General features: G+C 39.4%; 2 protein-coding genes across 2 annotated transcripts; one reads left to right on the top strand and one right to left on the bottom strand.

Annotated features, from left to right (window-relative positions):
* Positions 1 to 902: 902 nt before the first annotated feature.
* LOC136418594 (uncharacterized) lies at positions 903 to 7,036 on the bottom strand. Its single transcript, XM_066404699.1, has 3 exons — positions 6,737 to 7,036; positions 4,972 to 5,197; positions 903 to 2,251 (listed from the first exon to the last, which is right to left on the bottom strand). Exons 1-3 carry the CDS (start codon positions 7,034 to 7,036, stop codon positions 903 to 905), a joined length of 1,875 nt encoding a protein of 624 aa, XP_066260796.1.
* A 3,468-nt stretch (positions 7,037 to 10,504) lies between these two features.
* LOC136418593 (uncharacterized) lies at positions 10,505 to 15,901 on the top strand. Its single transcript, XM_066404698.1, has 2 exons — positions 10,505 to 13,566; positions 13,840 to 15,901. The coding sequence occupies exons 1-2, from the start codon at positions 10,505 to 10,507 to the stop codon at positions 15,899 to 15,901; spliced, it is 5,124 nt and encodes a 1,707-aa protein (XP_066260795.1).
* The last annotated feature ends 1,089 nt before the right edge of the window (positions 15,902 to 16,990 follow it).

Genomic DNA, 16,990 nt, shown 5'->3' with positions numbered 1-16,990 from the left:
TAATTCGACGTCCTGCGTTTGTGAGTATGTTCTGTACAGTTCCCTTTTTCGTTTGATTAGTGACAGTATAAATTTAGGTAGAGTTTGTTGGTAAAAAGTATTTTTTGTGTAGGGTGAAAATTTTTCTATTGCCATTGTTAATTGTTGTTGTATACTTTCAATAGAACATGTCTTTTCCTGGGCTTGAACATAGTCGTGCACATGCTGTTTCACCTTTTCTATGTCAGTTCCGTTTAAGTTGAGTCTCTGTCTGTCTACTGTTGATATCGTAGGTGTTTGATGGAGGTCAAGGTCGAATGTTACAGCCAAATGGTCGGATCCGAGCTCGTTTGTTAGCTTTACATTTTGTATGACATTTGTAAGATTGGCTGTGTGAAGCAGTAAGTCCGGTGTCGAGTCTGGGTTTCCAGGCATCAAAAATGTTGGTGGTGTGTGTATTGTGATAAAGTCTGAATTGTCAAGGAATTTGTTCAGTTGCACCTTTTTGTTTCTGTTGATGTTAAAGTCTCCAATGAGGATGGCATATTTGTATAGACATGTTTTGGTAAGTATGTTTTGTTCAATGGTCGAGGGGGGATGTATGTATACAAGGAATATATGGATCAGGTCGTTTAGGTAAGGGATGGTGAAATGGAGGCAATCGTTTAGGGGATTATTCAAAGAAGGGGGGTTTGCTTTTCCTAGTTTTATATGTGGTTTGAGTAGTACTGTCGATCCGCCTCTGGCGTTGTTGACAGTGTTGCCATGTTTATAAATATACTGCCAGTCCCTGTATGCCGGTGTCTGTCCAGGTTTTGTTTTAGTTTCTACGAACATGCAACCGTCCGTTTTGTTTCGTTCCATGTAGTTGTAAATCAGATGCTTTTTGTGGTTCAGTCCGTTAATGTTGGCATATATTAGTTTCAAATTGAATGTTCTGTATTTGTGATTGTTTGTCTAAGTTGTTCCGTAAGTTCAGTCGGGGAGGTTTTGCTTGGAGAGAGCATATCAAACATTAAAATATACATATTATTGCCGAAGAAGACGACCGAGGTATCGACCGCAAAGTCCCCCACAAATTGTTTCCTTAATTTCTTTAATAGTTCTTCTCTGTCGGTGTTGGTTGTTTTATTAATTTGGTTTTTGTATTTATTTATTATGTAATCGTGGGTTGTTATTGCTGAGTGAATTCTGCTGTCTCTCGACATCGCTATCGACACCTCGGCCGTCCTCCTGTTCAGGCATTTGATTTTTACATTAGGTATTCCATCGATCGGAGCAGTGGGTCTCTTCGGACATTTCATACTCCATGCTGCATGATCTTCCGAGTTGCAAGCCGTACACCTGGGAGGGAGTGGAGATTTGCATGTCGCTGTTGGGTGAGGGCCCTGGCATTTGTTGCACTTGGTGGGAACTTTGCAGTCCTCCGAACGGTGTTCAAAGAAGTTGCACTTGCTGCAGAGAACGGGTATAGGTGCCGGTGGTTTGCTTTCCACAATTCTATATAGGCGTCCCAGGAAATGTACTGCACGGTCGTTTATCAGCTTTTCATAGGTGGTTAAATCTCCTGTGATCAGCCTCATCATTAGTGTAGGGGTGCTCCTTTGTCTTGAGATTATTCTTCTGCAGAACCGGACATTCAACCCCAGCTTCTCCAGGTGCTTCAAGAACATGCAGTCCGTTATATCCAAGTCCACTCCGGTGGCGACCACGGAGTATGACGGCGACATGCGTCGAACGGTGTTTGTTTGATTCGTTACTGCGGTGGGAGTTTTGTTTATTTTGAAAGAAGTTATAATTTCTCTTTGCGTTAACATTTGTAGTGCTTCCGCCGTACCCCCTTCGTTGTTGGTCTTTATGAGGAGATTCCTCTCTTGTTTGATAATAATGTCTTTATTGTCAGGGCTGATTTTTTCCCACTCCAGAGCGAATTGGATTCTGGTTGTTGAGGTTGGTGCTACCACTGTAAAAGTGTGGGTGAATGTTGGGTTTTGTTTTTGTTGTTGTTGTTGTTGTTTAGTGGTTGTTGTTGTTGCTAATAATGCTCTGTTTTGAGAAACTGAAGGTTGTGGTGCGCTGTAAAAGGCAGGTCTTTTGGGGTCTGGCGTTGGGGTTGTGGGTGTGGAAGGTGTGGCAGTTTTTGGTTTCCTACCTCTTTTTTTGGATTTAGGTGTTTTAAAACCTTCTTGGGACGACTTGTCCCATTCCGATTCTTGCGAGCTCCCCTCCTCCATCTCAGGGGAGCGTTCCTTTCTGTGGTGGCAGTGTTTTCCTACGTATCCGTATTTCCGTATCTCAACGCGAACAACAAGGCGCCCGGTATCAACAAGAAAAAACTGTTTATTTAGAATTCGCGCTAGGCACGTCTGACTCGTCTCAGTCGTCAACAGAGACCCCAACAAATCCATTACATTTTATTTTCTTAAAAACTAGTTATTTTTTGCACAGGTGGGGCATATTTTTACTTAGTGTTCTGCGCAAATAAATTTTGAACACGTCTGGCAACTGATACGACTTTTACGATCGTGAGATCGGTTACAAAAGCCACACCTTCTTGAGGCTTTATCCTTATGTTGTTTTATATCGTTTGATACGTTTTCTTTCAATACTCCCACGATGTTGTTCTGAAGATACAAAGTCAAAGTTGGCCAAGTTAACCTTTCTCTCATATAAGGTTTTATAAGTAACAATGCTAAATTTTTCAAATATGTTTGTCTATTGGGAATGATTTCCTTTTCTTTTGCTTCAGAACCGTTGACAAGTACTAATGTGTTTACTCCGACAATATTCAGTAATCCATAAAATAGGCAAAGAGGCCAACGATATGTTCTTCTGGAGACGGAATACTGATGGCAAAACTTGTCTAGTGTATCGACTCCTCCTTTGGTTTTATTGTAGAACTGAATTATTTCAAGCAATGAAACATCTTTATCTTTGTCTGCTTGATCATGCATACTAGAGAGCATCATAACATTTTTTTTGGTTTTTGATTTTGGCGGGCATTTTGAAAGAAGTGTAAATTCCTCTGAAAAAGCAAATATTGCTCTATTTCTCTGCCTTTTTTTCATATCTGTAAAACTTTGGGGAATCTCTGCTTTGTTTGTCTTAATAGTTCCTACAATTGTCACTTGATGATTTGTTAACAATTTCTGTGCCATTGGGACTGATGTAAACTAACTGTCAAAAGTACAGGGTGTTTCAATTTGGAGTGTTTTGACAAGAAAAATCTATTTCCTGACTAGATAGAAGAAAACTGATTTAGGTGTCACGGGCTCGATTTTTGAGAAATGTTTAATGCCAAAAACCGTTTCTCGATATCGTCACAGCCCACTAAGATACAGAAGGTTTTTCGATTTTTGGCCATTTTGAAAATCGCCAATAACTTTCTTATTTATTAAAATATTGGTTTTGCGTAAAAACATTACTATGGCACTTTTTTAAAAGGAACGTAATAGAGAAAACTGGTCTGATAATTCTATTTCCAAATATTCCACACATCAAACAAATTTAAGATTTTACAACTTTTAAATAATTTTGACGTTTCCACAGCATTCATTTATTTAATGTGTACCATTACTATAAGTCAAAATCATGGCCGACTTATCAAAAAATGCTTTAATGGCTATAACTCATAGAGTTTCTGAGAAAAATATTAAATGTAATACATGGCTGAAAAAGAGAATTTTATGACGATTTTGAAAATATAAATAATTGATATCACGCCCATATGAAAATCAAAAGTTTACTCATTTTTCTCCGAAAGTAAGGATATAATAAGAAAACTAGCAACACTGCTAAATAGTTCTCAAAAAAGTGCTTTAATAATGTAAAACTTTTATTCCTCTAACTATAACCGCATAAGAGTTATTTGCAAAAAACGAAAACCGCCAAATTCGTTTTTTTCCGGATATCTTCGTAACCATTCGGAATTTCGCCGATATAAAAACAGATTATTAATTTGCTTTAAATTGCCCAACTTTTTCCCAATTTAAACCATTTTGTATCTATTACCGTTTCCGAGATCCCCATGCTGTTCATCCTTATCTGGGACAGACTGTATATACTTTAATATTTATTATCGAAAATCACGGAAATATAACGTATTAATTTTTTTGACATAAGTTGGCTATGAAAATTGCTGTCAAAGGCCTTGAAACCTAAAAAAAGATCATTTTAATGCCTTCTAATGAAATGAAATAAATTATAAAACATACTTTCAACGTAGCTGTTCAAACTGACCTCCTCCGTTTTGAATACATTGCAAACATCTTTTTCGCACAGAATTACAAGTATTTAACAGTTCCACAGCAGTGATTCTTGTAAAAGCATGTCGAGTGGCTTCTTCTAATTCTGCCCTTGTTTGAATATTTCTTTCCTTGAAGATGAGATCTTTTAATCTTCCCCACAAGAAGAAATCCATAGGAGTGAGGTCACAGGACCTTGCCGGCTACGGTATGGGACCATTCGTTCCGATCCACTTCTGCTGAAACTCTTCATTTAAAAACCTAGTTGTAATTCTAGCGTTATGAGGAGGACATCCATCTTGCTCATAATACAAGTCTTCAACATGAGTGAGAGGTAAATTTTCAAGGAACGGAATAAGGTAAGTGTTCAAAATGTGTAAGTAACTATCAGCCGTTTAATGTCCTTCATAAAAATGAGGTCCGACAAATCTCCCTCTAAATATTCCCACCCATATATTAAATCCAAATCGACCTTGCCGATTTTGGGAAATAACCGCATGTGGATTTTCTGTGCACCAATGGTAAGAATTGTATCTGTTAAATATTCCAGAATTATCAATTCTCGCTTCATCAGTCCAAATAATGGTTAATGGAAAATTCATATCTTGGTTGCAATTCTCCAAAAACCAGTAGCAAAATCTCAACCTCCTAATGGCATCCCCCTCGTGAAGTTGATGAATACGTCTTGTGCGATAAGGTTTATAATGGTGTTTCTTAAGCGTTCTTAAAATGTTTGTTGTATTATTACCACTTCTTTCAGCCAAAGTCCGTAAGGATGTATTCGGATCTTCTAAGACTTCTCCAATGATATTTAACTCTTCAATTTCCTTTTCGTCCTTTATGTTGTAATGTTTCGGTCTAGGCTTTTTAAAGCTTCCATAATTTACTAAATTATTTTTTATTGTTTGAAAAATTCTCTTTTCTGGTTGACGACGTTCAGGATATGTGTTAAGGTAAAGTTCGTTTGCTAAGAGCTGCAAGCAACGAAGCAAAGAGTTTTGCTTCGTTGCTGAGAATTTTCATTTGATAATATATAACATTTTAACATGTCATATTTTTCAAAATTTTCATACATTCTAACTAAATACTAAATATCAATTACTAAGAGTCTATATATCAAGAGAAAACTCAAAATAAACTTTGGAAATGACAGTGATACAACAGTAGTGATTGTAAAACAAAAGACTGAATAGTTGCTTCGTTGCGTTAACAGCAATTTTCATAGCCAACTCATGTCAAAAAAATTAATACGTTATATTTCCGTCATTTTCGATAATAAATATTAAAAGTATATATATCGTTGAAAAAGGTTTAAAATTGTCTATTTTGTTAAGCCATGACGGCCTATGATTTATATTTGAAAAAATGAAGTTGTAGCAATTTGTAGGAAAACGGTGGGCAACAAAAAAAATTTGAGTAGTCTATTACGTTCCTCTTAAAAAAGTGCTATAGTAATGTTTTTACGCAAAACCAATATTTTAATACATAAGAAAGTTATTGGCGATTTTTAAAATGGCCAAAAATCGAAAAACCTTCTGTATCTTAGTGGGCTGTGATGATATCGAGAAACGGTTTTTGGCATTAAACATTTCTCAAAAATCGAGCCCGTGACACCTAAATCAGTTTTCTTCTATCTAGTCAAGAAATAGGTTTTTCCTGTCAAAACACTCCAAATTGAAACACCCTGTACAATTTCTGTTAGTTCCGTGAATGGGTTTGGTTATTGTCACTGAATAATATTCAACAACTGGTACATCTATCGGAGTGGAATCTTTTCCAGTATATATTTGAACATTGAACATATAAAATGTCTTAGCATCACAAAGCATAATAATTTTAATCCCATATTTGTCAAGTTTAGAGGGAATGTACATTTTAAATGAACACCTGCCTCTAAATGCAAGCAGCTGTTCATGAACTGTGCAATATTCAGAAGGAACATACAATTCCTGACTCTTTTGAACTATATGATCAAATAATTCTCTAATGGGGGCTAAGTGATTCTCTTTCTTTCATTCAGCTCTAGTTTCACGATTGTCAAAATGCAAACAATTAGTAAGAAATTCAAATCTGGCTTGAGGCATTGTGGAACGGAAGTACCCCACCCCAGAATATTTATCAAATAACTCCTTGACAGAGACATGATTCATATTCAAAACTCCAGCTAACAAATATAGACCAAATAGTGCCTTCAATTCAATTATACTGATATATTTAGTAAAATTTGGTCTTATACTTACAGAAGCCGCTTCATCTTCTCTGCATCGTTCATTTTTATAACGAGATCGTTGTTTTTCTATTACAGAGTTTGTGAATTGTACTATATTGTTCATAAGGTCATCAGTAAAAAATAAGCATAAAGTTTCAAGACCTGATTTTACATAACGAGCATCACCTTTGTTTTCAGGTAAATGAAGCACTATATTTCTTTTTGCACATCGAGTGCGAGTTGGCTTTACCCCGCTCCATTTAAATTTATTTTTTCCGAAGAGTTTAGTTGGTACATTCATTACTTTCACTAAGTCTGAATCATCCCTAGTTAAACCTTTATCTCCATTTTTATTCTCCGAAATTAAAGTAGAGTAACATTCATCAGTGCTAATTCTGGCATCTTCATCTCCGTCAATAGGTTGAATTGTGTCATCCTCCTCATCAGAAGACTGATAGAGATTATCTTCAGGGGATTCATCTTCCTTTTCGGTTAGATACTTTTCAATAATTGTCTCAAGTTCGAACTGTTTTAGAAAGAGGCGCTGCCGTTTCTTACTAGGACGACTACTACTCGTGGTTGGTTGAGAAGTTAAATTATCCATAACCTAAGATTTAATTATTTGTAACATTAGGCTACTTTTCAATAATAAACATTTCAAAAGGAAAATTTACCAAAATTAAAAATATTCATTCAAAAACAATATTGCATTCTGCCACTGATGTATTGCTTTATTGCACTAATCTTACTCTGGGGTGTACAGATACTCCAACTTAGTATATCATATCACAAACGGATGTCAGCTGAACAAGAAACATATCAACCTATCCCCACCTATTATATAGCAAGGTAGAAGGGGATCTAGGCGTGTGGTAGTAGTATTCTAAGAATAATATTAGTTTAAACTTTGTGTGGGGTACACGAGAACCCCGAGTAGGGTTGAAAGGTTAAAGATCATACTTACTATTTAACATATATCAAACGTAAAAGTAACTCCTATCTACAAGAATATCTCAATGGTCAACTATGATCCTACATTCGGCCATGCTGCGGCAATAATTGCCCCCAATTATCATCGTTAAATTCCACAACGGTTGTTTCAATCTCTTTCTCGAGATCCGCTCCCCACGGTTTTATGTGATCGGCTAATGTTGACGTTCGCTGTGGCCCTTCATCTTCACCCACCTTCTCAACCAGGTAACGCTCGCTCTTGAGTACCCTCGTGACCCAGTAAGAACCCATGAATTTCCTTTTCAATTTCAATCCTGATCCAAACTGCGTCCGCCGAATTACCACCCAGTCCCCTTTCTTGTAAACCTGGACCGGCTTGCGATTTTTATTGAATCCTCGGCGACGGTTTTCTTCCTGGGTCTTTTCTAACCGTTGTCTTGCTTCTTGCCGCAGCTCTTCGCGATCTTCTCCTAATTGTGTAATCCGTTTCTCCTCTAACAATTCGTTTAGGCTTAGGTCTTCTTTCAACCTCATACTAACCCCAAACAACAAGTGATAAGGCAACTTCCCTGTACTACGATTTGGCGTTGCGTTGAGGTATCTTTGTGCAGCTTCTACATGTTTGTACCAATTCTCTGGTATTGGCGGAGCCATCTTTTTTAAGAGCGAAATAAGGGTGCAATTTACCCTTTCAACTTGACTGTTTCCTCGTGGAACTTCTGTTGCTATTAGCGAGTGTTCAATTCCTTCGTTTTCACAATACCCTGGAAATCTTTTGCCGTGAAAGCTGTTCCTCGATCGGAGATAATTCTCCTAGGATTTCCAAAGACACTGGATTGGCTTCGTAGTCGATGCAGTACCTCTGATGTGTCTATTGATTTCATCGGATACAGTTACACAAACTTGCTGTATGCGTCCACCACTACCAATATGTACTTATGCTTTTTCTGCGTTCTAATCATCGGCCCCACATACACATATGTCCAAAATTATTGCATATGAATGTTTGGTAAAATCAAAAGACTTTCCAAGTAATATTTATTTCTAAAGTTAATCAGGACTTACTTCCGACCACATTGAAAAGATATTTCTGTACTATTTACTTTTATTACAACTAAATTTAACAAATAATAGAAAATTGATTTATAAGATTTGAAAATTAAATATTACATTCTAAGTATAACAATTAGGAACAGGGAAAAATATTGGTCCTAATAGTCTGTATTTCCTCCTCGGACATTGATGGACTCTCTAAGACGGTTTGGCACGCTACCAATTAATTCATCTAAGTAGACCTGTGGAATTTGTTCCCATTCTTCGATTGCTGCAATTCTCAATTCTCTTAACGTTAAGGGAGGGTTATTTCTTTTCTTTATCCGTCTTTTTAGGAAGTCCCAAGCATGCTCTATCACATTCATATCCGGAGATGCGGGAGGCAATCGTAATCGAGTTATTCCTTCTTCGTTACAAAAGTGTTGCACTTCCATTGTTCGATGTGGAGGTGCGTTATCATCAACGAAGACGAAATCTGCACCAACTGCCCCTCGGAATAAACGGACAATTGGGTTTAACACCTTCTGAATGTAAACTTGTCCTGTCATTGTTCTGTCGATAACAACTAATGGTGTTCGAGCACCTCTCATTATGCCAGCCCAAAACATTACACTACCCCCTTGAAATGGGACACGGGGCTGAGCTGTAGCTAATCTGGCTTGTTGTCCTGGAGCCCTCCTGACTCGGGTACGTCGAGAATCCGACACTAGGCCTATTCGTGTTTCATCTGAAAACATGACATTTTCCCAGTTTTGATTTTGGTCCACCATTTCTCGTGCCCATTGTAACCGTGTATGTTTTTGCTGTTCTGTTAATTTTGGAACTCGCAAAGGTCTCCGGCAGTGTAAATTAATAGACCTCAATCGACGTGACACAGTTTGCCTCGACACAGTAACTCCCTCAAGCCATGCAAACTCTCTAGATAAAGTACTCGCTGTGCTTGTTGGGTTTCTTCTAGCAATTATTGACAACTGACGATCTTGTATTGTTAGGACTTGTGACGTATTGTTTTATCACGGATTATGGTTGGGTTATTTATTAGTTTAAATGATCAAAGTGCGTAAGAAACTGATGTTACGCCCATGGACAATCCCAGCCATTGGGAAATACTGTTGGAATTCCCAGCGTTTAACACCCATCTTCGATTAAGGGAAGTTATTTTATGATTGGGATTTCCAACACTATTCTTTGTCGGACTAACATTGCGAATCTAAGTTAAAGGTACCGCCAAACGAATACAATGGCTGGGCTCCAATAAAACCCAGCGATCGTGCCTCTAAGTGCTACGCTTTAACGCGACAAGGTAGCCTAGAAGCCGCTAATGGGGCTTTATCGGGGGTACGTCTATGGGTGTTACACCTCCGTACCAATACTTAAGGAGGGTGCGAAACGGAAGAAGCTCTCTTTTCTCGCCACTTCATCACGGACTCGTACGCGTTAAACTCTCGTCAACATTCTTTAAATAACGCATTGTATAAATAACGCATTTCTCGATATTGTATAGTTGTTAATGTTATCAATAAACCTTTGTTAAGTTAAGAAGGTTTAGTTTCTTTTATACGCGAAAACAGTGTATCTGAGACTGCGAACTCAGGGTGGTCCTTCATAATCGATCAATCCAGTCCACGATCTACGTAGTTCACGGTTATCGTATCGAAAGGGGTGAATCGGCCCAACCACGTACACGCGCCAAATTTGGACCAAACATATTTTGGTCCTTCGAGCCGGATTTGACTGGATTGGAACAGTGCCTAAGAAACATAGTTCATAAGTGGAGCGAGAAAGTGCATCAGAAGTCAAGAAAAGTAACCGGTGAGTCAGTTCCTTTTTATCAAGATTTTCCTCCTGAATTTACCTAGCCTCGTAATAATCCCGTCTATCATCTCCTGCTTTAGAATAGTCGTTTGTAGTGTGAGATTAACGCCATTATTGTCTCGATTTTGTCATATCGTAAGAAGGTGAAATAGGTAAAACTTCAGGTTGATAACGGTAAATAGCGTAACTCGTATCTAATTGAATCTCGAATCTATTTTATTAGTTTAATCCCAGTTATTAACATTAGTTAATAATGTCTCTCAGAGGAAGAAAAGGAAAAACGTCACAAAATTCAGAAAAAGAGATCCATCTAACGGATATTCCCACCGAAAACGGTGAATTTCGAGAACTCTCCTATGCTCGTAGGGTGTTAGTAGAACGCTTGTCTCGTTTTGAACAGTACCTTCTCGATAATACAGATGCCAGAGAAACCTTTGCTTGTGAAATTCGCCTTAAAGACCTGGAAGATGATTTTAGAGAATTCGATAAGGTTCAAACACGATTGGAGTTTATGGACCCAAATGAAAGACAGAATCGGCTTGAAACCGAATCAATGTATTACAACGCAATTTCAGAAGCAAAAAGGTTTATAAAATTGGCCCACGCGAACCAGAATTGTGGCACCGCGTCAGTAGGAAACCCAAAGCCGTTGGGAAGTTTAGGAAAATTACCAGATCTAGGTTTGCCTTCATTCTTTGGTAATTATGAGACGTGGTTCAGCTTCAAAAGTATTTTTGAGTCGTTAGTACATGATAGAATTGATTTAAGCGAGACAGAAACACTACTATACTTGAAATTATGTTGTAAGGGAGATGCATTGAAAATAATAGACTCGTTTGAAATAACGCCCGGAAATTATACGGTTGCTTTAAATCTACTAAAAAAACGTTATGAGAATAAAAAGGCAGTCGTAAATTATCACGTGAGAAACATTCTATTTAATTTGCCAAGCGCGATTAAAGACTCTGCGACAAATGTAAGGAAACTTATAGACACGGTTCAGCAACATAAAGCCGCGTTGGAAAAACTAAAATTGCCCGTAGATAAGTGGGATGCATTATTGAACCCAATAATCTTAAGCAAACTAGACGAACGTACGAACCATGATTGGGAACGGAAACAATGCCACACTGAGTCACCCACGGTTAATCAATTACTCGACTTTTTAACCGATAAATGCTTCGCATTGGAATCTTCTCGCGGTTTCTCGAGACCTCAGCCACATAGACCCGATAAAGACAGGAACGAGAACAGAGGTCAGGAAAGAGGAAATGGATCAACTTCGTTTAAGAATTATTCGTATTCTTTAACGCAAAGGGTTGGGAGAGAATATCAGATCTGCAACGAAAACCATTTTGTTTATCAATGTCCTAGGTTTGCTCAACTGTCGGTGTCTGAGAAATACAACGAAATTCGGAAGCATAAATTGTGTAGCAATTGTCTACGAATAGGGCACCTAAATCAAGAATGCAAGTCCAGCGGGTGTAAAAAGTGCGCTAAAAAGCACAATACGGCGCTTCATTACGAAAAACGTGAAGTAGGTGAAGGCGTTCGAAACCCAAAAAACGACGGCAATAGTGCAACTCCATTATTGCCCATAGACAAACAAACCATAAACAAGGGGAAGTACTCGGAATCCGAACAATCTACAAGGTTACCAAACAGCCAGGACCAGGATGACGCACGCCATAGGGTTGATTATTCATTAACCTTAGCATCGGCCAGCCTAGAGAGAGATCAAGTATTGCTGTCAACCGCCAATATCTTAATCGCCGATGAAAAGGGAGAATGGCAGAAGTGCAACGCCTTACTTGATTCGGGAAGTCAATCAAACTTAATGAGCGAAAGGCTTTGTAGAAAGTTAAATTTAAGTTTCAAAAGAATCAATATGCCTCTGTATGGCATCAGTCAGCTCGTCACGGAAATGAATAGACAAACCCAAGCGAAAATAAAGTCTAGATTCAACAGTTTTGAGGCCAATCTAACATTTTTGGTTTTGCCAACGCTTACCGAAAATCTACCTCTATTTAAGTTCTCTAGAGCAGCGCTTAAGATCCCAGGCCAGATCAATTTGGCAGACGAACATTTCAACGAGCCAAAGAATATCGATATTCTGTTAGGGGTAGATATATTTTATGATCTACTGGGCTCTGGAAAAATAAAATTAGGGGATAAGTTACCCGTGCTTCAGGAAACATCTCTAGGATGGGTGATATCCGGAAACTTAGCAGGGTTTGGGTCGCGGAATCAGAAAACAGTTTGCAACCTATCGACGAACATATCTAACAAAATGTTAAATGATTCATTAACCAAATTCTGGCACGTTGAAGAATTTGAGCACTCCAAATTCCTGTCTAAGGAGGAATCCTATTGCGAAGAGTACTTTACTCAAACCACGACCCGGGATAAAGATAATAGTTTCATAGTAAAGTACCCCTTTAAAATCGATAAAAACCTGAAGCTTGGAGAATCGAAACCGATAGCACTGAGTCGATTAAAAAATCTAGAGAGAAAATTAGAAAAGAATGAGGAGCTTAAAAAGCAATATGTGGATTTCATGAACGAATATGAAACCTTAGGCCACATGACGCGCCTAGAGCCAATCGGAAATGACGACTCTATGCCAAATAGCAGCTATTTTCTACCTCACAGGGCAGTAGTAAAGGACTCGATTACTACAAAATGTCGCGTCGTGTTCGATGCAAGTTGCAAAACTAGTTCAGGCGTGTCGCTGAACGATACATTGATGGTAGGTCCGGTAGTCCAAGACGAATTATATGCAATTCTACTACGGCTACGGCTCCGAAAGATAGTGCTGAGCGCAGATATCAAGATGATGTATAGATACATAAAAATTCAGGACAGCGAGCGAGATTATCAGAAAATACTTTGGCGAGCGAATTCGAGGGACCCGGTTAGCGTTTACCGACTGAACACGGTGACGTATGGTACGTCGAGTGCACCCTTTCAAGCCACTCGCTGTCTAGTAGAATTGGCGAAGCAAAATGAGAATACATACCCTCGGACATCGGAAATAATGAAACGCTCCTTTTATATGGACGATTTACTAGTTAGCTTGAATTCGGAAGAGGAGGCCTTGAACGTCTACAAAGAATTAAACAAAATAATGGAACAAGCCAACTTTAAATTAAGAAAATGGGCATCTAATAGCGGAACAGTATTAAGGAACATTTTAGAGTCCAACGACAACGAAAACTCTGACAGTTTCACGCTTCCGCATAACAAGCAATTGAAAACGTTGGGAATTTCTTGGGACCCCGAATTAGATATATTGAAATATACAGTCAATGTTAGGTTCGACTCAACGCACGCAACAAAGAGGACGATTCTGGCGACAATTTCTCAGATATTCGATCCTCTAGGATTGATTGGGCCAGTATTGATTAAAGCGAAACTAATCATTCAGGAATTATGGAGATTGCAACTCGATTGGGACCAAGAGGTTCCTCATGACCTCCGATAGCGGTGGGAGGAATTCGCGACACAATTAACCTACCTGAATGAATGCAAAGTAGTCAGACACGTGATCTTAGGCAATGCTATTCGAATTGCATTATATGGATTCAGTGACAGCTCGGAAAAGGCTTACGGAGCCTGTATCTATGTAGGATCGGTAGACGACCTCGGCAATCATAGAGTTCGGCTTTTGACTGCAAAATCAAGAGTGGCGCCTGTTAAGAAGCTAACGTTACCTCGGCTTGAACTGTCAGCGGCTCATCTGTTGGCCAAATTAATGCACGCGATGAAGGAAACCTTGGACATACCAATCTCGCACGTAAAATATTTCACGGATTCAAGCATTGTTCTTGCATGGATAAAAATCGAGCCGTCTAACCTAAAAACCTTTGTCGCTAATCGGGTGGCAAAGATAACTGAATTATCGAGAGAAGAGGATTGGGCCCATGTACCTAGCAAGGACAATCCGGCAGATGTGATCTCGAGAGGGCTAAGTCCAAGGGAGCTGCTACAATGCAACCTCTGGTTTCACGGCCCTAATTTCCTGCGCGGAATCGAAGCAGAGGTGAAGGTAGAATCGAATAGCGAAATCCCGTTGAACCAGTTACCCGAACTAAAAGCTACCCCCTCTGTGGAAAACACATGCATTGCCCATGTTAGCATTGATAAACCCGATTTTAATATCTTTAATAGGTTCTCCAATCTATTCAAACTTCGTCGCGTGATGGGATATATTTGCAGATTCAAAGAGCAAATTTTAAAACGTACAAGGAATGAAAGCATCAGCTTAACAGTTGACGAGCTAAACAAAGCTCAAATCATACTAGTGAAATTGGCGCAAGGTGAAACGTTTCATAGAGAAATTGATGAACTTAGCAAGAACAACAAACTTGTCAGCGACAGTCGGATTTTAAATCTAAACCTGTTCCTAGATTCCGCAGGAATACTTAGAGTCGGCGGACGACTTACGAATTCGGACTTTAGTTATGAACAACGACATCCCATTATACTGGCCTACAAGCATAGATTTACCGATTTAGTGATAATGGATGGGCATATGAAGCATCTCCACGCGGGAGTTCAGAACCTACTATCGATAATTCGTTTACAATTCTGGATTGTAAACGGAAAAAACGCGATCAAGCGCAACCTCAGTAGGTGCGTGCACTGTTTTAAGGTTAAACCAAAACCGCTAAAATTTCTGATGGGTTCTCTCCCAGCTGCAAGGGTAAAACCTTCGCGCCCCTTTTCGAATTGCGGAGTCGACTACGCAGGACCCATATTGGTAAAGGAAGGCACGTTACGCAGATCTAAACGAATCAAGACGTACATCTGCATTTTTGTATGTTTTGCTACCCGCGCTGTACACATAGAGCTAGTTAAGGATCTCTCTACCGCTAGCTTTCTGAACGCTTTAGACCGGTTTTGCTCAAGACGAGGGAAACCCACGGATATTCACTCGGATAATGGCTCCAATTTTGTAGGCGCAAATAATCATTTCCTCGAGCTTTCTGCCTTAATCAACAACCAATCTCATATCAATGCCGTGACTTCACATTTAGCAAATGATCGGATTAAGTGGCACTTTCTTCCAGCGCGTAGCGCCCATATGGGCGGACTTTGGGAGGCTGCGGTTAAGTCAACCAAATTTCACCTTCGTCGGGTTCTTGGCGAATCTTGCCTAGCATATGAAGAAATGCACACTTTGTTGACAAAAATCGAGGCTTGTTTGAATTCACGACCTTTAATGCCAATCTCTAACGACGCAAACGACTATTTACCCTTGACCCCAGCTCATTTCCTAATTGGCGACTCGCTGGTAAATCTGCCCCAACCCGAAGTTAGAGACGTCACTATATCACGGCTATCCCGCTACGAACGGTTACTGCAATTGCAGCAGCAATTTTGGAACCGCTGGAGCCGAGACTATTTGACCAATCTTCAAACTAGAAGCAGGTGGAAGAAGCTGAAAGACAAGTCTATAGCCATTGGATCCTTGGTTCTGCTAGCTGAGGACAATCTACCCCCCCTGCGATGGTCTTTGGCCCGAGTTGTTCAACTTCACGAAGGGAAGGACAAGGTGGTACGCGTAGTGACAGTGCGTTTGCCAAACGGGAATACTTCGAAAAGGACTTTATCAAAGGTCTGCCCGTTGCCTATTAACGATGATTAGTGTTTATAGTTATGTTTATAGTTAAAAAGTTAGGACTTTTTAACGGGGCCGGCATGTTAGGACTTGCGACGTAGTGTTTTATCACGGACTATGGTTGGATTATTTATTAGTTTAAATGATCAAAGTGCGTAAGAAACTGATGTTACGCCCATGGACAATCCCAGCCATTGGGTAATACTGTTGGAATTCCCAGCGCTTAACACCCATCTTCGATTAAGGGAAGTTATTTTATGATTGGGATTTCCAACACTCTTCTTTGTCGGACTAACATTGCGAATCTAAGTTAAAGGTACCGCCAAACGAATACAATGGCTGGGCTCCAATAAAACCCAGCGATCGTGCCTCTAAGTGCTACGCTTTAACGCGACAAGGTAGCCTAGAAGCCGCTAATGGGGCTTTATCGGGGGTACGTCTATGGGTGTTACACCTCCGTACCAATACTTAAGGAGGGTGCGAAACGGAAGAAGCTCTCTTTTCTCGCCACTTCATCACGGACTCGTACGCGTTAAACTCTCGTCAACATTCTTTAAATAACGCATTTCTCGATATTGTATAAATAACGCATTTCTCGATATTGTATAGTTGTTAATGTTACCAATAAACCTTTGTTAAGTTAAGAAGGTTTAGTTTCTTTTATACGCGAAAACAGTGTCTCTGAGACTGCGAACTCAGGGTGGTCCTTCATAATCGATCAATCCAGTCCACGATCTACGTAGTTCCCGGTTATCGTATCGAAAGGGGTGAATCGACCCAACCACGTACACGCGCCAAAATTGGACCAAACAGCTAATTCTTTTTGTATTCTTTCCCCCACCAATCTCTCAAACAACTTTTCTGCTGCATCTATCAGACATATGGGACGATATGACACTGCTCCCTCGGTAGTTTTCTTCGGCTTCTCTACAAGAACCAACTTTGCCCTTTTCCAGATCCCCGGGAAGGTCGCAGTCCTTAAGTAGCGATTAAACATATTTAGAAAGATATTTTCATTTTCTTTTACACATTTCCCTAGTATTTCCACAGTTATTCCATCCGGTCCAGGAGCCTATTTTGTTTTCATTTTTCCAAATGCTATATTCAGTTCTTCCT

The sequence above is a fragment of the Euwallacea similis genome, chromosome 36 (assembly GCF_039881205.1).
Source record: "Euwallacea similis isolate ESF13 chromosome 36, ESF131.1, whole genome shotgun sequence".
Taxonomy (NCBI): domain Eukaryota; kingdom Metazoa; phylum Arthropoda; class Insecta; order Coleoptera; family Curculionidae; genus Euwallacea; species Euwallacea similis.
Note: the sequence above shows the minus strand (reverse complement) of the source record. Positions and strands in the feature narration are given on the sequence as shown.